We start from the raw sequence: 20,536 nt of genomic DNA, 5'->3' as shown, positions 1-20,536 counted from the left end.
GTGATTCTGAAATCATAGGCACTGACACTGCTGTTCTCAGAAAAGGATTGGACTGCATGCTGGTGACTTTTCCACGATCTTTTAGTTTCATTTTACTTTTAACCACTTTTAGGATTTTGCAATCAAGCAGTGATTGAATTTATGAAATACATAAACTAACTAAATATAATTCTGTTATTCTATCTGCCTTGCATGCAAGAAAAAGGTCCCAGGTTGACCCCCCCCCCCGGCATCTGGGAGAAACCCTTGTTATGAAATCCCAGGTTGCTGCTGCCAGTCAGTGAAGACATTCCTGGCCTTTATTTGCAAAAGCATTTATATGCAAATAATCCTGGCTTTTATTTGCAAAAGCAAATAAATAAGAGTCCCACCCAGCTGCCCATAGCCAGGAGAGCCCCCCAACCCCAGCTGGCTGGCTCATGGGACATGGATGAAATTCCCAAAGCGGCCAAGGAAGAATTCAGAGCCTGGAAGACGTCCTGGAGAGAAAGAGGTGGGCTGTGAACAGAGCATGCAAAGCTCTGAAATGCTCAACCCCCAACACCACTTTCTGCGCACGGCCTAGGAGGAAGGAGTGGAACCACTGCATTACCCTGCCCCTAACTCCCAACCCTCCTAGACCGTCCATGAGGCTATGTTAATATTTACAATGTCATTTTATTGGGAATGTATTTCACAAAGCAGAGGTGGCATTGGGGAAATGAGGTGGCGCTTTCTGGGTTAATTCAGATCACTCTATCTTGACTTCTGAGAGGTCAAGCCAAGAGGTGAGAGGTGTGGGGACTTTGTGCGCACGATGACTGGAGGAGTTTGTAAATAATACTCGTGGTTCAGCGGTTGCCAACCTGACCAGTAAAGCTTTACTCTTGGGTAATTGGGTAAGGTATATATTTTTATCACAAATCGGTAACCGGATACCGTGGTCAATGGCATTAAAAGAAACAGAGAGATCCAGCAGAACCAGGAAACAGCTTTTACCTTTGTCCCTCGCCTGCCAGAGATAATCAACCAGTGCCAACAAGGCGGTCTCAGTCTGATGGCAGGGCCTGACACTCAACTGGAAGAAATGCAGTCCAAATGGTCCATATCCTCCAGATATGCCTGGATTTATTCTGCAACCAAACATACATTTAAATTGTTTTTCCCCTGTGAGTTTGCTGATGTCTTCTAAGCGTTCCACTTCTAGTGAAGCTTCCCCCACAATCCATGCATTTAAAAGGTTTCTCCCTTGTGTGAATTTGTAGATGTGCATTAAGGCTCGAACTCTGACCGAAGCTCTTTCCACACTCCATGCATTTATATGGTTTCTCTCCTGTATGAGAAAATTGATGCATTCTTAGCGAATGTGTATGACGGAAGCATTTTCCACACTCCATGCATTCAAATGGTTTCTGCCCTGTGTGAATTTGTTGATGTCTTCTAAGCGTCCCACTTCTAGTGAAGCTTCTCCCACAATCCATGCATTTAAATGGTTTCTGCCCTGTGTGAGTTTGTTGATGGTTTTTAAGGTGTCCACTCAAAGAGAAGCTCTTTCCACACTCTATGCATTTAAATGGTTTTTCCCCTGTGTGAGTTCGTTGATGGTATTTAAGGTATCCACTCTGACTGAAGCTCTTTCCACACTCTATGCATTTAAATAGTTTTTCCCCTGTGTGAGTTCGTTGATGGTATTTAAGGTTTCCACGCTGACTGAAGCACTTTCCACACTCCATGCATTTAAATGGTTTTTCCCCTGTGTGAGTTTGTTGATGCTTTTTAAGGATTCCACTCTCTGTGAAGCTCTTTCCACACTCTATGCATTTAAATGGTTCCTCCCCTGTGTGAGTCCATTGATGTTTTCTAAGGTTTCCACTCCGACTGAAGCTCTTTCCACACTCTATGCATTTAAATGGTTTTTCCCCTGTGTGACTTCGCTGATGTTTTTTAAGCTGTCCTCTCCGAGAGAAGCTCTTTCCGCACTCCATACATCTGAATGGTTTCTCTCCAGTGTGAGTTTCATGATGTGCATTAAGGTGATTACTCAAAAGGAAGCTCTTTCCACGCTCAAAACATTTATATGGTTTTTCCCCTGTATGAGTACATTGATGCATTATTAGTGATTCTCTATGACGGAAGCTTGTTCCACACTCCATGCATTCAAATGGTTTCTGCCCTGTGTGAGTTTGCTTATGTCTTCTAAGCGTCCCACTCTTTGTGAAGCTCTTTCCACACTCCATGCATTTAAATGGTTTCTGCCCTGTGTGAGTTCGTTGATGGTTTTGAAGGTGTCCACTCCGAGAGAAGCTCTTTCCACACTCTGTGCATTTAAATGGTTTTTCCCCTGTGTGAGTTCGTTGATGGTATTTAAGGATTCCACTCTGACTGAAGCTCTTTCCACACTCTATGCATTTAAATGGTTTTCCCCCTGTGTGAGTCCATTGATGTTTTCTAAGTGTTCCACTATCGATGAAGCACTTCCCACACTCTATGCATTTAAATGGTTTTTCCCCTGTGTGACTTCGCTGATGTCTTTTAAGCTGTCCACTCTGAGAGAAGCTCTTTCCGCACTCCATACATCTGAATGGTTTCTCACCCGTGTGAGTTTGATGATGTGCATTAAGTTGATTACTCAAAAGGAAGCTCTTTCCACACTCCATACATTTAAATGGTTTCTCCCCTGTGTGAGTTCGCATATGTATATAGAGGTTTCCACTCTGTGTGAAGCATTTTCCACACTCAAAACATTTATATGGTTTCTCCCCTGTATGAGTATATTGATGCCTTCTTAGCGATTGTCTATGACGGAAGCATGTTCCACACTCCATGCATTTAAATGGTTTTTCCCCTGTGCGAGTTCCTTGATGCTTTGTAGGAGTACCACTCCCACAGATGTCCTTGCCACAATCCATACCTTTAAGTGGTATCTCCACAATTTCAGTTCATTGATGTGAACTAAGTGTGTTCACTGACTGAATCACATTGTTTATTCCATATATTGAAATGGTTTATTCATGATTCCTAATGAAAGTACAGAATGCTCTGACTGTCCTTTCTATCGCTTGCTTCCGAGTAGGGGGAAAGGAAATCCTGTAAAGAAGAGGACAAAGGAATATAACACACATCAAGTGCCTTTGGTACCTTCTCTTAATTTAACATCTCCTACACTCTTCCTTTTTCTATGTTCCTATTTTTTAGGAAATGAAATAATGTCAGATAATAGTAATGCATCATCAACTTTTAATCATGATCAAGTATCGTTAATAATGCAGCATGATCCTAGATACACTGGTTCTCTTGAATTGCCAATTTAAATACAGAGGTTCCTCACCGGAAAGGGAGCTGCTCTCTCTCCAGGATCCTGCTCTTTATTTCTCCGGTTCAGAATTCCGAATGACATTTTTGTCCTAATCACTAAAATGTTTGGTTGCAAGTTTCTTTGGGTTGACCTGGTAAACTAAAGGGACTAACAAATTCAATCAATCGTAATAATGGACTACAGGAACCCCTGAATTTCAGTAGCAATCTTCCCGTTCCCTTAAATCCCAAAGACATGAGAATTGATATAGTGGTTAATACTGGGAATTTGGTGGAATGGAGAGGAAGAGTGGGACGTAGTTATCTCTGCGTAAAGGTAAAAAAGAAAGAAAAAGGTATCTCTGCCTACAACCTGCCTAGCAATGGGCAGGGAAGGGCGGACTGGAGGCAATGTCTCTCCACAGAAACATGGGTAAATGGGTGAAATTGCAGAAGACAAGCCAAAAGTGGGTCATCTTCTCGATCCAACAGGGCTTTTTATATGTTTTAACGTAGTGAGTCTGACCAAATTGCTGGAGGCAGTGGAAGACAGAAGTGCCTGGCGTGCTCTGGTCCATGGGGTCCCAAAGAGTCGGACACGACTAAACGACTAAACAACAGCAACAAACGTAGTGAAATGTCTCACTGCATACTCAAAGGGCTTACCTCTCAATTTCCCCTTCACATTTCTGTGTTTTTCTTTTTCTAGCAAGATGTGCTTAGACTTGTGAGTCAGAGTCTCTCCTGTGTGGAACAAGTAAAAGAGAAGTGCCGTTTATGTCATATGTGACTGTCAAAGTCTTCAGGAACATTTATCTTTTGAAGCAAAAACAACAAAGTTTCTGGTGGCCCATTGGAGGCGAATAAACCTATAATGGCCTAGACCTTTGTGGACAGCAGGAGAATGCTGCAGATTGCGGGCCAGGAAAGCTCACGCCACCATTAACCTGTGTGTTTCTTTGTGGGTTTTGCAAAGTTGTTTTGGAATTCGTACCACAATATCAGTTCATCAAATGTTACAGACAAAATTTCAGCATTGCTATAAAATATGATCCCACCCACTCCCCTTCTCTCTCACACAGTGTTTGTAGATATGGGAATCTCAAACACCTCACCAGTAATAATGGCAATAATTGATCTACATCTGCACCTGTCTGTGTGGAAAGCCTCCAGTCACAGGCATTGTCTATCCTGATAATGATAATGCGCCTTTTGCCCTTGAAGCACCCCAGACTGGGAAGGTGCACGCATTTACTGTCTTTGGGTGCTGATGGATTGTGTCTCAGCTTGTAAATCCCTCTGACATTGCCTAAACAAGAAAAAAGTTATAGAAAGGCTGTCCATTTGTAAATTACAGTGGTACCTCATGTTAGGAACTTAATTCTTTCTGGAGGTCTGTTCTTAACCTGAAACTGTTCTTAACCTGTGGACTCTTGGCACCCTTCCCAGGAAAGGGGGAATGAGAGCGGTTCAGCATGTCCAAAGATGTTGCAACTGAATGAGATAAAAGTCAGTTCTCAGGCCTGCTCTGACAAAGTCTATTCATTAGCTTTTGAAGCCTTCTTGTGCTGATAAAAGAATAACATTTTGCCTATGTACCAGCATCTTGTGAGAATCCACAGAAAAGCTGTAGCTGTGGATTTTTAGAAGACAAAAGGAATTTTGGACAGTTTTGAGGCCTGGGGTGATTATTGAGGGGTGTGTGACTTCGGGCCTAGGTGGGGTCACCTGTCCTCACCTTCCTTCAGTACCACTTTAGCTAATGGGGCCTCCCACTGCCACCGCACGATTTCTGTTCTCATCCTGAAGCAAAGTTCTTAACCCGAGGTACTATTTCTGGGTTAGCAGAGTCTGTAACCTGAAGCGTCTGTAACCCAAGGTACCACTGTATATACAAATCCTGAAAGAATTTCCATAGCACCTCCAGTCATTTTTTTTAAATAGTGCACTACATTATCGCTGTCAATTAACTATGCAGTGGAATTGACACTTAAAACTGAAATCCAGGGAGAGGCAAACGAGTTTCTGAGTTTCTGTCCTTTCCTGGAAGAGGATTCCAGAAGCAAAGACCCCCTCTGGACAGCCCTCTCTCCTTCCTCTCAAGAGCTTCCTGCGCTTTCCTCTTCTCTCCAGCTGGACCAATGGCCTGGCTTGGTGTAACCAAGCAGCAGCAGCAGAGTCCCGCTTCTGGATCCCCCAGCAGCAGCTGGCCTGGGGGTGGGGAAAGGAGAGTCCAGCTTCCGGGAAGTAGGGGATGGTGGGGAATTGGACACCCTCTCATTTTCAGGGACCCCTCTCCCCAAGGCAGGTTTCTGGGCAGAAGGGAAAAGCCAAGGCAGCGTCTCCGGAGATTCCCCCGCCAGCGCCCAAGTGGGAGACCTCCCTTCCAAAGGGCAGCGTCTCTTTCTCTCTCTGCACCCGCTGCCAATGCTGGACGGAGCTTTCCTCCCCCAGGGGTGCTTCCCTTCCTCCCCAAGTTCCTCTGCCCCCTCCGTCCCCAGTCTCTCCTGCGCCCAGAGACCCCCTTGGCACGGCTCACCCCTCGTCCTGCGCGCAGAATCTCTCTCCAGCGCACCGACCTCTCCATCCGGAGGAGCCTCCCAGGACGAGCAGGGAGGGGGGAGGAGGAGGTAAGAGACGGCAGTGGGGGAGGGAGGGGTCTCTTCCCAGGCCTCTCTAGGCATCTCGGCTCTCTCGCTTCCGTAACCCCTTCCATGCACTCTCCTTCTCTCCAGCAAGAGACGCGCCTCGCCACACGCGCGCAGCCAGCAGCGCCCCAAGGGATTCCTCCCGGGGAAACGGGGGACGCGTCCCGAGAGTCCTGTTTGGGGATGGGGCTCTCATAGGGACGCCCTTGGTGGACTTCTCATTTCCATTCCCACAAAGGTGCCTAAGGGGTGCAGGGCAGCTAAGCATCGCTTGGCCGGCGAGATTGGAGGGATAGTAGTAGTAATAATAATAATAATAATAATAATAATAATAATAATAATAATAATTTTATTGTTTGTAGGCCGCCCACCTCACTTGGTTTCCCCAGCCACTCTGAGCGCCTCCCAACAATAAATAGTAAAAACACATTACAACATCAAAACTAAAAACTTCCCTGAACAGGGCTTACCTTCAAAAAGTTGTGTAATTTTTTATCTCCTTGACATCAACAAAATTGCCTGTGATGTGCAAACAGTAGCTCCCTCCTTTACAGCCAAGGAGAAGTTTCCAAGCACCCGAACTAGACAGAGGTGGACAATGGGGGAGCTGTTTATATCTACACAGATTCTAACCACCCCACAGAGAACTTGATCTTTGGGAGCCAATGCCTTCGAATGGACTCTCAGCCCCAGAAGACCGAACTGCAAGGACTTTGCCTATAGTGATTTTGTTGCCTCTGGGACATTGGAGTAACCAACGACTGGGAAGGGCCAGAATACCTAGAAGGCTGGCTTCACACTGCAGGGGCTGCACAAAACCCCAAGTTGGGATCACACCAGGCCTCAGAGGTGCCGGGGGGGGGGGTCACCAAGGACGTGAGACTTCTGAAAACCAATGACCCTCTGCATCCCCTAGGCCACGCATCACCAAAGTCCATTTTGGGGGTCTAATCAACAACTTCAGTCCTAAAAAAGGTCAACAACTTTGGTCGGCCATTCCACATGTTCACTTCATCAAATCTGGCCCTCTTTGAAAGTTTGGGCACCCCTGTCCGAGGCACGTTGGCCCAACCCCTTTGTACACAGAGCAAGATCTTCTTTCCTCCTGGGACCAAAACTCATATCCGACTGTTGAACAAGGTGGCCAGAGAAGCTCCCTACCCCAACTGCTGGTGTAGCAGGAAACCCCCCCCCCCATCATTCAGTTTGTACAAACTTCACACACACTCACACTCGCACACTACATACGCTACACTTCTGTTATAAATTCATAGAAAATCAACCATACATCGGATTTGCACTGTTCCACTTTTATTTTACTCCATGAAGGAAAGACTACAAAATGGGGAAGGTTTGATACAGGGCACCATAATCCCTTCACCATACCAGCACATCCACAGGAGCCCTGCCCAGTTGCTATGCCAACCCTGATGATCCCAGACAGAAGACAATCAAGTTACAGATAGGTAGCCGTGTTGGTCTGCCATAGTCAAAATAAAAAAAATCCTTCCAGTAGCACCTTTAAGACCAACTAAGTTAGTTCTTGGTATGAGCTTTCGTGTGCTAGTGTTAGTTCTTGGTATGAGCTTTCGTGTATCTGAAGAAGTGTGCTTGCACACGAAAGCTCATACCAAGAACTAACTTAGTTGGTCTTAAAGGTGCTACTGGAAGGATTTTTTTTAAGAAGACAATCAAGATCACAAAGAACTTGCATATGGGAGTGGATTCTGCATGGACTGGAACAAAGGACAATGATCAGATCTTCCCTCAGGGGGCAGGAAACTGCGGCTACCTTTTGTCTTCAGAAAATGACTCATGGGGAGGGGTAGAAGGGAACCAGCCAGGTGACAGGACACTCAGGTTACCACCACAACTCCTCCCTCAACCCCTCCTTTCTGTAATGTATGCATGATGTTTCTGGGGGTGGGCTTGACCTAGAGGATGGGAATTTCAAAAGTTTTTATAAGGTCTTGCACACCATTTTCTGTGTCTTTTCCTCTCTCCTGCAAGTGAGGGGAACACCCTGTTGCAACAGTTCAATAAAGGCCAAGCCTACAGGCTGCTGATTTGCTCCAATTTACTCTGGTTGGTGTCTTTACTTTTTGTCCAAGGGAGCCCTTGGATTTTTCCGGTAACACTGGATCTGTGCACATGCACCAAGTCACCAAAAGCAAGGCCTGCCTCTGGTAGCAGTGGCTGTGACCTGGGGCCAATACTACAGGGGAGACATCGCTTCCTGGAACCTGACAGCCCTGAACCTGACCCATCAATACCTGTATTTGAAGGGACCCACTAAAGGACCCCTTTGCCACCTCTTCACAGGGGAGGGAACCCCTGTTGGGAAAAGCACCTGTGACATCAACCTTGACATACCCTGTTTCCCCGAAAGTAAGACATCCCCTGAAAATAAGACCTACTTCCAGTTTTGCCTCTCGCTGTAATATAAGGCCCTCCCCAAATATAAGGCCTCCTTGATAATAAGGCCACCCCAGAATATAAGGCCCCCGAAGCTACCATAAGGTGTCTCCTCTGGACCGTAGCGGCGGGCGCCGCTGCACAACTCACTGATTGGCTGCAGCACAGCCGGAGCTGTTCAGACAGTGTGAAGTCTCTTTAAATATAAAAGGATGTCACATAGAGGAGGGAGAAAGGTTGTTTTCTGCTGCTCCAGAGAAGCGGACACGGAGCAATGGATCCAAACTACAAGAAAGAAGATTCCACCTAAACATTAGGAAGAACTTCCTGACAGTAAGAGCTGTTCGACAGTGGAATTTGCTGCCAAGGAGTGTGGTGGGGTCTCCTTCTTTGGAGGTCTTTAAGCAGAGGCTTGACAACCATATGTCAGGAGTGCTCTGATGGTGTTTCCTGCTTGGCAGGGGGTTGGACTCGATGGCCCTTGTGGTCTCTTCCAACTCTATGATTCTATGATTCTATGAAATCAGAGAGCCCACGCTGACACCAGGACAAGCTGCCGCCTGCTGCTCACTCTGCCCTGATGGAGTCTGGCTGACTCACAATTAGACAGTGAGTGAGTCGTGCGGGGCAGGAGTCGTGCACATTGTACCGTATACAGATAATAAATTTCCATTTTTTTGTTCAACAATAAATGTGTACTGTATTCTTCTTCATGGAAAAATAAGACATCCCCTGAAAATAAGACCTATTGCATCTTTGGGAGCTAAAATTAATATAAGACACTGTCTTATTTTCGGGGAAACAGACTGAGCACAGGGCAAGTGACTGTCGCTGACTTCACTCAGTCTAGGACTTACCCAGACCTTACCCGTGGACCACCGTGCCAACTGGCAGCCAGATTACCCCAAAGCCACGCTCCTCCAAGCCTTTGCTTCTGGGCACTGAGCATATACCTGGACTAGCCCCCACATGTCTGGGTCTTGCTTTGTGTGATATATTATCCCTTGTCAAAATAAAAAAAATCCTTCCAGTAGCACCTTTAAGACCAACTAAGTTAGTTCTTGGTATGAGCTTTCGTGTGCAAGCACACTTCTTCAGATACACTGAAACAGAAGTTGCCAGATCCTTCTATATTATCCCTTGATTATGGAAGGGCGACAGAGGAATAAAAGAGATCAAAAGGCCCTGTCGGACCTGTCTGATGTGGCTGCAAATGGAGAAACTGTGGGAAGGGCGCTGTTTCCCGCCTGTGGAGCAGGGTCTAACCATGTGGACATTCTCAAACTCACTGATGTCCTACGTAACGGACCAATCCTTGAACATTATGGAACATTTAAATGCCATAGAGAGACCAGAGACTACAAGAGACTAGGGCCCTGCAGGACTTGACATCTTTCCGCAGGGCCTGCAAGACAGAGCTGTTCCACCTGGCCTTTGCTTTGGACTCAGTCTGACCCTTATGTTTCCCCTCCCCTTACAGTTTTGATCCATGGGCTGCTTTTAAAATGAGGCTGCTATATTCAAATGAGCCCTATATTCTAAACACAATGCTTGATTAACCTGGAGGTAGGCTGTATGAATTGTGTATTGATTTGTAATGATTTGTTGGGTCTCTGGACCGTAATAAAGATTGATTGATTGAATATGTACTGTAAGCCGCCCAGAGTGGCTGGAGAAATAAATAAATTATTATTATTATTATTATTATTATTATTATTAGACGTAGTAGTGGTATTAGTTATATTATCAGAATCCCATATGACTTTTAAAGATATCCCTATGTACCCAGTTTAATATCATTTTCTTCTAATTTAGCTAAGTACATTTTGTACTTTAGTAATTCAGTTTGAAACTTCTTAAGCAGCTTATGAAATCCTGCAATGGGTCATGAACAGTTTTACTCCAGTTGAGATTGTGGCTGGGGCTTCTACCTGTACAATTTTATGATACCCCTAGAACTAAGGATCAAATGTCATATTTAGTTTTTTGTTGTCAGGTGCTCCTTTGTGTTCAAATCAGGCCTCAATATAATAATGTAGCATTTGGGAATGAAGATGCAGCCCAGAAGCCCAGCACTGGAGGCCAAGATAGAGAAGACCTGCACGGCTACCATGAATTTCCCCTTGGTGCTCAGGTAGGTGGGCACAAAGGACACCCAAACACTGCAGAAGACCAGCATGCTGAAGGTGATCAGCTTGGCCTCATTGAATGCCCCAGGCAGATTCCTTGCTAAGAAAGCCACTGTGAAGCAGATGGCAGCCAGGAAGCCCATGTAGCCAAGAGAACCATAAAACATGGCAACAGACCCTTCATTGCATTGGACAATGATTACTCCAAGCTGGGAGCTCAGGTCAAAGTCTGGGAATGGAGGAGAGATCCCCAGCCAGATGGTGCAGATGAGAACTTGCACACTGGAGCAGGAAATGACAATGGAGTGGGCCAATCTCTTTCCCAGCCATCTCCTCACCTTGTTCCCTGGCTTAGTAGCCAGGAAGGCCAGGACTACAGTGATGGTTTTTGCCAAGACAGAAGAGACAGCAGCTGAGAAGATGATGCAGAAGGCTGTTTGACGGAGAAGACAGGTCACGTTCCTTGGCTTTCCAATGAAGAGGAAGGAGGACAAAAAGGAGAGCAGTAGAGACAGGAGGAGGATGTAGGAGAGGTCCCTATTGTTGGCTTTGACTATGGGAGTTTCTTTGTATTTAGTGAAGATTCCTAACACAAAACCTGTGGTTAAGGATAAGGAGAGAGCAAGGGAAGCCAGGAGGCTCCCCAAATATTCTTCATAGGACAGGAAGGTAAATATTTTGGGGACACATTGTTGTCTATCCTCATTTGGATGCTGATCTTCTGGACATCTGGTGCATTCATTAGCATCTGCATAGAGAAAAACACACTTCGGTATCCTAACATCAGTCACACATTTGAAATTTGCTGACAGCACTATTGTTGATTGACAGGTTGGCAGCAGCACCCAACTGCTATTATTCACCGCGAAAAATTAACGTCTAGTGCAAAGACCAGGAAAAAATAATGAACCCCTGGATTAGACAACTGTGGGTTAAATGGATCAATAGATTGACTCAGTATAATGGCAGCTTCTTGTTATGTTTGAATACAGTGGTACCTCTGGTTAAGTACTTAATTTGTTCCGGAGGTTCGTTCTTAACCTGAAACTGTTCTTAACCTGAAGCCCCACTTTAGCTAATGGGGCCTCCTGCTGCCACTGCGCTCCTGGAGCATGATTTCTGTTCTTATCCTGAAGCAAAGTTCTTAACCTGAAGCACTATTTCTGGGTTAGCGGAGTCTGTAACCTGAAGTGTATGTAACCAGAAGTGTATGTAACCTGATTGTAACCACTGTATTGAGAAGCAGATGTGTTAAACCCCAACTTTATTTATAATAAATGAAAGCTAGAATAATAATTTCCAAAATAAAGTATTACATTAGTGTTCCATGATTCCTCCGAGGAAGTTGGAGTAGTATTATTGTGTGGCACTATCTCCTTTCCTGATCTGCTGGGACCTCTCAGAAATTGTCTCTCTGGCCCTAGTGCTGACTGACTCCATGGCAGGACGCGAACCCCCCTGAAGCTACAGGTTTGGTGAACCCAATACACCCTGGCACTCTTGCTCACTTTCCCCTCACTCATCAAGAAAGTCCCCAGGACCTGATTCATTGACACGTGCTCCCTGCAACATTGGAGGTGTCCTCTGAATGCCTTTGAATACTAGTTGCTGCAGATCACATGGGGGTGGGAGGGCTGTTCTTTCTATGCAGCAAGTCCTTTCTTATATCCTTAAGTTTTCTTAGGGGTGGGGAAACTATGGAGAGACCTGGTCTGAATAGAGACATTGGATTCATGTCTCATTACACATGCGAAAGCTATTTTTGGTCATCTGCATACTATCCATTGCTTTGTTCCTTTATGACTAATTGCAGTCGTTATCAGTCTTCAGCATATTTACCATACCCATTGAGCTAATCACCCATCCCCTAGTACCCTTCTGAGAAATACCCCACCCCACCCTCCCACTATATACAGTGGTACCTCAGGTTACATACGCTTCAGGTTACAGACTCTGCTAACCCAGAAATAGTGCTTCAGGTTAAGAACTTTGCTTAAGGATGAGAACAGAAATTGTGCTCCGGCGGTGTGGCGGCAGCAGGAGGCCCCATTAGCTAAAGTGGTGCTTCAGGTTAAGAACAGTTTCAGGTTAAGTACGGACCTCCAGAACGAATTAAGTACTTAACCTGAGGTACCACTGTATAAGGGTCTGGTGACTTCTGTTTCAGAGTAGCGCAGACATAGAACAGACTTAGTTGGTCTCTAAGGTGCTACTAGACTATATTTTCCTTTCCTTTCCTTATTTCCAGTGCTATTTTCTAGAAAAAGAGGTGCCTGTCAGGGCATGCTCTGAATCAGAGGATTGGGGATTGCATTCTCAGGCAGATCAGCTCCTTTCTGAAGAGGGAGAGACACAGACACCGAGCAGATTACACAAGAGTTACCTAGCTACGAGATAATGGAAAGAGAACAGAAGGGAGGGAACATAGGAGAGTCTGGGGGACCCTCCCTCCCCACAAACTAGGAGGTCCATCTGCATTAGAGAACAAAGAATGCAGAGAGGAGAAGGAACTTCTCGTTTGCGCCAGGATGTTGTGCGGGGTAGAGGGGGGAGGATTTAGAGTAGCCAACTGCTCTCCTTGTGGAGGGATGTGGATCTTTGCTTGCAGCCAGATGACGGAATAAAAAGAGTATAAATTATAAACGGTTCATTAATTCTTATCTGTGCAGTTACCAAAGGAAGGCGAGGATTGTCCACACCTGACAGTGTTTGAACTCATCATGAATGCCTCCATTGTTCTCTGAGAATGCCAATGGTCCCCACCTGACAGATGATGGAACTAGCCATTACTAACATCATGTTTGCAGTAGTTCAAATATTTGCCCCATCCTCCCATCAAAGGCCATTTTCTCTGAGTTCCTCTCCTACCTTCCTGAGTGGAGATGGTTACTTCTGAGCAGGGAGAACAATCATAGCAGCAGGGTGGCTTCCCTTCCTGAACTTTTCTGGAATATCCAGGGAGACAGCTTTCTGTGCATCTTGATCGAGGTACGGTCTAGGCATGAAGAGAAAATTGAGCATTAAGGAGAAAGTGAAAGGTGTATTTATGCCTTGGGACACAGATAATAGAATTTTGGAAGGATCCCGGAGAGGAGATATTTGCTTCCAATAACCTCAGGTGACTGCAGACCATATTTTGGGCAGTTACATTTTTTTGGTGTTTTTTTGCAGAGCTGCATGGCAGAGAAACCTTTTGGGTCTACTTCTGCCCCCGCCCTTAACATTGAAATCTCACATTTCTAAGCTACAATAGTATTACAAATTGTAATAGTAGATTAACAGTTAACAAGAAACAGGAGCATGGCATAAACCCTCATATGAACATCAGCAATAAAACAACTCCTCCATCTGTTGCCATCACATCTGCCAATGATACTCCAGCCTTACCCAACCTGGTGCCCCTCAGATATCTTTGTATGATGCTGTCTGGGGTGCATGGGAGTTGTAGTCCACAATATTTAGAGGGCACCAAGGACAAGGAGCTACAGTTAGAACTGGGTATGGAAAAACTGATTTGTTCAAAATTGGGAAAGGAGTACGACAAGGCTGTATATTGTCTCCCTGCTTATTTAACTTATATGCAGAATTCATCATGCGAAAGGCTGGGCTGGATGAATCCCAAGCTGGAATTAAGATTGCCAGAAGAAAGATCAACAACCTCAGATATGCAGATGACACACACTTGATGGCAGAAAGTGAGGAGGAATTAAAGAACCTTTTAATGAGGGTGAAAGAGGAGAGCGCAAAATATGGTTTGAAGCTCAACATCAAAAAAACGAAGATCATGGCCACTGGGCCCATCACCTCCTGGCAAATAGAAGGGGAAGAAATGGAGGAAGTGAGAGATTTTACTTTCTTGGGCTCCATGATTACTGCAGATGGTGACAGCAGTCACGAAATTAAAAGACGCCTGCTTCTTGGGAGAAAAGCGATGGCAAACCTAGACAGCATCTTAAAAAGCAGAGACATCATCTTGCCAACAAAGGTCCGTATAGTTAAAGCTATGGTTTTCCCAATAGTGATGTATGGAAGTGAGAGCTGGACCATAAAGAAGGCTGATGGCCAAAGAATTGATGCTTTTGAATTATGGTGCTGGAGGAGGCTCTTGAGAGTCCCATGGACTGCAAGAAGATCAAACCTCTCCATTCTTAAGGAAATCATCCCTGAGTGCTCACTGGAAGGACAGATCGTGAAACTGAGGCTCCAATACTTTGGCCACCTGATGAGAAGAGAAGACTCCCTGGAAAAGACCCTGATGTTGGGAAAGACTGAAGGCACAAGGAGAAGGGGACGACAGAGGACGAAATGGTTGGACAGTGTTCTCGAAACTACATGCATTAGTTTGACCAAACTGTGGGAGGCAGTGGAAGACAGGAGTGCCTGGTGCGCTGTGGTCCATGGGGTCATGAAGAGTTGGACAGGACTAAACGACTAAACAACAACAACAACAAAGCCAGGGAAATGTGTTCTGCTCTGCTTTGGAGATTCTCCTATTTATTTGAAATTTTATACATATTTACTCAAGAGCAGGTTCCACTAAACTCAGTGGGACATAGCTCAAAGGAAGCATCCACAAGATTGCAGTCAAAGCCTCATATGTACTATTCAAAATGTTATTACAGCATAGCAGATGTCATAGATAATAAAATGGCAGATCCAATTTTTCCTACTTTCTTAAATTGCTTGGGCCACACAATTGCTTCTGGGTTAATGGTGAACTTCAGATTTGAGGACTTTAGTCTCTCTATTCTCCCAATTTTCACTCTATCATGAGAGTTATTAGGAAACAGCACCCAATTCACGATATCAAAGTCAACAGCAATTGCCCCATTCTCATCCAAGTACTGCCCATCAGCTGAAGTATTAGAGTAGAACTGGACTTCTTTCAAGAAACGATGAAGCTAGAATGACAGAGGAAAATCCAGCAATGAGTAAGCAGGGCTGAATTATGTAACATGGTTTCATGTTCTCTCTACATCCTAATCTTCTCTGAATAAGAACTAAAGTATCTCTCGCCTGGATTCATCTGACCATGCTAGATTATTACCTGCCATGGCTGTAGCTTTTGAAGTTCCAAGTTGCTTCCACCCAAAATCAACAACCTCTTTGACCTGGATGAATATGCGGCATTTAAAGCTTGAGCCACAGTTTGGATACTCAGGTAATTCACATAGCTGTCTTGGGACTGGATTCTTTCAATCTCTTCCTGGGGCAGCATCTTCACATTATCCTTCTCTCTGCATTTGGTCATACCCCTCACAGACAAGGCATGCTTTGAATAGGAACAATCAAATGCTTCTTCTGAATACTGTTGACTAGCCAAGGACATTGGCCCATAATAGTCCTTCTTCATCCTTTTTTTGGTCTTCATTACAAAGGACAAAGAGCCATGGGCATACCGGAAGCAATCAATATCATGTAACAACATTTTGTTATGAAAAACTGTGGTTATCCAGACTTTCCCCCCAGTTTGTATCCTTTCAAGTAAGGACTCAACCTCTAGGATTATGTAAAGTCCACTTTGAGAGTCTGCAAAGTAAACAAATACACTGACTTGTCTCCACAGGGCAGGTGCTTCATGGGGTATCCACAGCCAAGTTTCTCGTTGTACTCTTTGTGTGAAGGCAACACAAATTTCCCTTTTGTTCATTAGAGGTGTCAAGGTACTCAGGAAGCTTTCCCCATTGTCATTGTCTGGAGCAAAGAGGCCGACCCACGTCCACCTGAAATGCAGGAGGAGTTGGACCATCCCCTGGTACTGCGTTTCTTGGTTTGGTGTCATGCGGTAGACAAAAGGGGACTGGAATTTATCAGTAAGAGCAAAGCCATAACTGAGCTGGTAAAAGAAGAGAAAGAGAATGATGGCTTGTTTTTCAGAAAAACGATCCAGATGGTAAAACTCTATAATCAAACTTCAATTAAAATGCCTGCTGCAGGAGAAGAAAAGTTTTCAGTAGGCCATATAAAGACAATAGGATGGTCAAATGGTCCCAGGATTTTGGATATAATATCCCTATGGAAGAATGGGATAGATTGTGGAAGGAAGATCTGAGGTTTACTGTGTGCTATACCTCGAAAGAAATTTTTATGTTACATATGTGGTGGAAGTGGAGAAAAGTAAAGGAATTTTGGGAGAGAATACATAACAAATTTAAAAAGATATTTAAGATATCCTTTACAAAAAAAACCTGAAGCCTTCCTACTATGGATAATGGGCACCGACATCCCCAAAAATGTGAGGAAAATATTTTTATATGCCACAGTTGCAGCAAGGATGCTAATAGCCAGAAATTGGAAGGGAGACTCAATCCTGACCAAACTGGAGTGGCAAGCAAAATTGCTGGAGAGTTGGCACGAATGAATTCATTGGCAGGTCTGCAGTGACTGCTGCAAAAATGAGGAAAATTATAGGAAAACAAAATAATAGAGATTGATTTGGACTGATAAAGAAATGTGTGACATGTTAAAAGCATTTAGGATCCAGGATGGGCTGATGGGAAGTCATAATAGAAGTTATTTATAATGAAAGAAGCTAATCATGCTGGAATACGTATTATTCTATTTCTGAATGTAAACTTTCTTTTGGAATTCAATAAAGCATTTGAAGAAAGAAAGAAAGAAAGAAAGAAAGAAAGAAAGGGGCCTGTCTGTCCTCAACCGCAAGGGAGTTCCATAACCCTTCATCCCCTCCAACATCTGGGTAAAGAAAAGGCTAAGGAGTAAACACTCCACAAATCCTGCACCAGCTGAGTGGTGCTTTGTTTGCCTCCTTCCAGCAACTCCTGCAGCCAAGCTTGTGCCAAATGTATTGCTCTGCTTTCCTTTGGACCACAGCAGTGAGGCTGAGAGGGAGGTCTTGTCGTCTTGGCAACCCAGGATTTCTGTACCTACTGCCCAGGCTTGCGCACGGTGGAGGTCACTTTGCTACTGCCAACAGAGTGGTTTGACTACACCCCAGAGGCTCATTCCATTGTCTTTCAATGACAGATGCCAACAACAACAACAACAACAACAACAACAACAAGAACAACAACAACAACAACAACAACCAGGTGGCTAATGTTGCCAGGTGTGTTTCACTTGGACCCATTGATTACCTGTGGGATCTTGTAGATGCCCAACATGCTTGCAATGTGTGTGGAGATGTCAAATTCACTCTTTTCAAGAACAGCTAGCAGCCTTTTCTGTTTCCCACAGTGGTAGTTTGGAATATTGATTTTCCCACCAGCAAGCAGGTCTGTCATGGAGTCAGAAGTCAGTCTTCCCTCAGAATAGTTATCATAGATGCTGTAGCCGAGGGTGATGTTGGGTAAGAGACTGGGGTTGTGATTAATATCCCGAACAGCAAGGGAGAAGGAAATAACGTGCGAGTTCTTCCTATCCACCCAGCTGTGAAAAAGTCACATTCTTTTTTGTATTAATCAAAGCAACTATGAAAAGAGGTCAAAGTAGAGCAAAGAGAGACAGAGATCTACCTGTACCTGTGTCTGCAGTATTTTTGCAAGGGAGGAGTATGGAGGAAAGACCAGAACACAAATCAGCCTCATTTCTGGTGACCTACCAAAAGTCCCTTGAGCCAAATTGACCCCCAGGCTGCATTGGAAATGACTAAGCACAGTTGACATTTACGATTTGCAGTTGCATAGATTTTGTTGTGCATGGGGGAAAGAAATGTGTTCAAACACATCCCAAAGAAATGTGTTCAAACACATCCCAAAGCACTTCCAACCCTTTAGAAAACAAGTTATGCTTTGGAGAGCAGTACATGCCAAAAATACCAATAATTACTTAAAACACATTATAAGCTATGTTGCAACATGGTTTTTCACTAATAATAATAATAATAATTTATTTATACCCCACCCTTCTGGTTAGGTTTCCCTAGCCAGCATCTGCACAGAAACATAAAACTTGTTAACTAAATGAAATAAATGAACTGAACTGAACTGAAATGAAATATTTCAAGGATATCAGAAAACAAGTGTATCACGGAAAATGGAAAAATGGAAAATCAATGCATCATTGCTTACGAGTCAAGTCTGCTGACAGGGGTGCTGAAAAAGGTGAAAGGAGGTTGATCGTTAAAGAATCCTGAAAATGTGACTCCACTAATGAGGTGGTCTGCTAGCCAGTAAAAATTTGCAGCCAATATTTCCTCCTTGATCTGCTTCAGTGGGCATTTTCCTCTCAGCTGCATCCCACTGGTTGCAAGAGGCAGGAACAGAAGAAGTGTTATCATTCTGGATCTACCTGCTACGCTTTCCTTGTAGCTGTTCCACCAAACATTAGCTGCTGGTCTTAATAAGGATAAGGATACTACTACTATATTATTTATACCCTGCCTATCTGGCTGGGTTTCCCCAGCCACTCTGGGCAGCTTCCAACAAAATATTAAAATATAATAGTCTGTTAAACATTAAAAGCTTCCCTAAACAGGACTGCCTTCAGATGTCTTCTAAAAGTCTGGTAGTTGTTTTTCTCTTTGACATCTGGTGGGAGGGCGTTCCACAGGGCAGGCGCCACCACCGAGAAGGCCCTCTGCCTGGTTCCCTCTAACTTGGCTTCTCGCAGGGATGGAACCGCCAGAAGGCCCTCGGAGCTGGACCTCAGTGTCTGGGCAGAACGATGGGGGTGGAGACGCTCCTTCAGGTATACTGGACCGAGGGCGTCTTTCCTGGAAAGCCAGTCAGTCAAAATTTCTGATCTAGAAGGCAGCATCACACAGATGTAGCTTCCCACTTCACCTGCTCTATGTCTTGGCCCCAAGGATTTGTGTCACTATATATATATATATAATACATCCAACCTTTCAGGCACCGTTGAATAAAAAACTTCCTGCTGCCCTTAATTGCGATATTTACCTTATTGGTCCCAAAGGCAATATTCAACAGGTGAGGTGGGGGCTACTTGGACTCAGGAAAGAATAAAATTAGGTCACTGTGATTGTGATTATTGTTAAGGGAATAAAGTTGTCCCCTGCAACTTTATGGGAGCAGGTGCAGGGCAGGAGAAAACATGTTTACTCAACAGGCTGCCACGGATCATGAAGGGTAAAGGTGACTTTGGCAAAACATGATTGACATCAGAAGAGCCTTGATGTTGGATTAGGCCAAAGGCCCACAATGTCCAGCATCCTGTTCTCACAATGGCCAACCAGTTGACACAAAGGGAAACCCACAAGGTGGAGATGCCATTTTCCTACCTCCAAAGGAGGAGCGATAACATAGTGGTTAAGAGTGGTGGACTCATAATCTGGTGAACCGGGTTCACTTCCCTGCTCCTCCACATGCAGCTGCTGGGTGACCTTGGGCTAGTCACACTTCTCTGAAGTCTCTCAGCCCCGCTCACCTCACAGAGTGTTTGTTGTGGGGGAGGAAGGGAAAGGAGAATGTTAGCCGCTTTGAGACTCCTTAGGGTAGTGATAAAGCGGGATATCAAATCCAAACTCTCCTCTTCTTCTCTGCCCTGGTTCCCTGTAACTTCACTTGTTGCAGTGAGGGAACTAGCAAAAGGCCCTCAAAGGGGGACCTCAGTGTCCAGGCAGAATGTCTGAGTGTAGATGTTCCTTCAGGTATACATGGCAGAGGCCAGTTAGGTCAGCACCAACACTTTGAATTGTGCTCAGCAATGTACTAAGAGCCTCTGAAAATCCTTTAGGACCGATGCTATATGGTCTTGGCGGCCACTCCCAATCAACTAGTCTAGCTGCCGCATTGTGGATTAGTTGTAGTTTCCGAGTCACCTTCAAGGGTAGCCCCATGTAAAGCACATTGTAGTAGTCCAAGCGGAAAATAACCAGGGCTTGAACCCCTCTGGGGAGACTGTGGGCAGTTAGGGTCTCAGTCAGTATCTTAAAAAGTTCATACACATTTACAAATAGTTTATGAGAAGAGAGATGAATTTGGCAGACGATTCTTGATGAGGATGAAAAATGCAAGACTAGGAGAAAACTAGGACATGGAAGGACATGACTGAAGTTTTGGTTTTGGACTGGACATGGACATTGATTTTACATAGTCAGGTAAGAGACAAATGGTCTCAGAAAATTAAAGTTGTCAGACTTGTAGATAA

At 44.6% G+C, this 20,536-nt stretch overlaps 2 protein-coding genes across 4 annotated transcripts; both read right to left on the bottom strand.

Annotated features, from left to right (window-relative positions):
* Positions 1-837: 837 nt before the first annotated feature.
* On the bottom strand, positions 838-6,062 carry LOC308469618 (uncharacterized protein). 3 transcript variants are annotated; one of them, XM_080992342.1, is made up of 4 exons: positions 5,813-6,062; positions 4,529-4,582; positions 3,940-4,017; positions 838-3,066 (listed from the first exon to the last, which is right to left on the bottom strand). In XM_080992342.1, exon 4 carries the CDS (start codon positions 2,886-2,888, stop codon positions 1,131-1,133), a length of 1,758 nt encoding a protein of 585 aa, XP_080848468.1. In that variant the 5' UTR covers positions 2,889-3,066; positions 3,940-4,017; positions 4,529-4,582; positions 5,813-6,062; the 3' UTR covers positions 838-1,130. The 3 variants fall into 3 exon arrangements, with proteins under 3 accessions (XP_080848468.1, XP_080848466.1, XP_080848467.1); XM_080992340.1 differs by lacking the exon at positions 4,529-4,582; XM_080992341.1 differs by lacking the exon at positions 4,529-4,582 and having other exon boundaries at positions 5,853-6,062.
* Positions 6,063-10,314: 4,252 nt separating this feature from the next.
* LOC308465633 (vomeronasal type-2 receptor 26-like) lies at positions 10,315-18,704 on the bottom strand (the record flags this gene model as incomplete). The annotated part of the gene is made up of 6 exons (XM_080985663.1): positions 10,315-11,213; positions 13,334-13,460; positions 15,136-15,366; positions 15,513-16,301; positions 17,563-17,854; positions 18,496-18,704. The coding sequence occupies 6 exons, from the start codon at positions 18,702-18,704 to the stop codon at positions 10,315-10,317; spliced, it is 2,547 nt and encodes an 848-aa protein (XP_080841789.1).
* Between the last annotated feature and the right edge of the window lie 1,832 nt (positions 18,705-20,536).

This window comes from Podarcis pityusensis (assembly GCF_964106645.2).
Source record: "Podarcis pityusensis genome assembly, chromosome: 2".
Taxonomy (NCBI): Eukaryota; Metazoa; Chordata; class Lepidosauria; order Squamata; family Lacertidae; genus Podarcis; species Podarcis pityusensis.
Note: the sequence above shows the minus strand (reverse complement) of the source record. Positions and strands in the feature narration are given on the sequence as shown.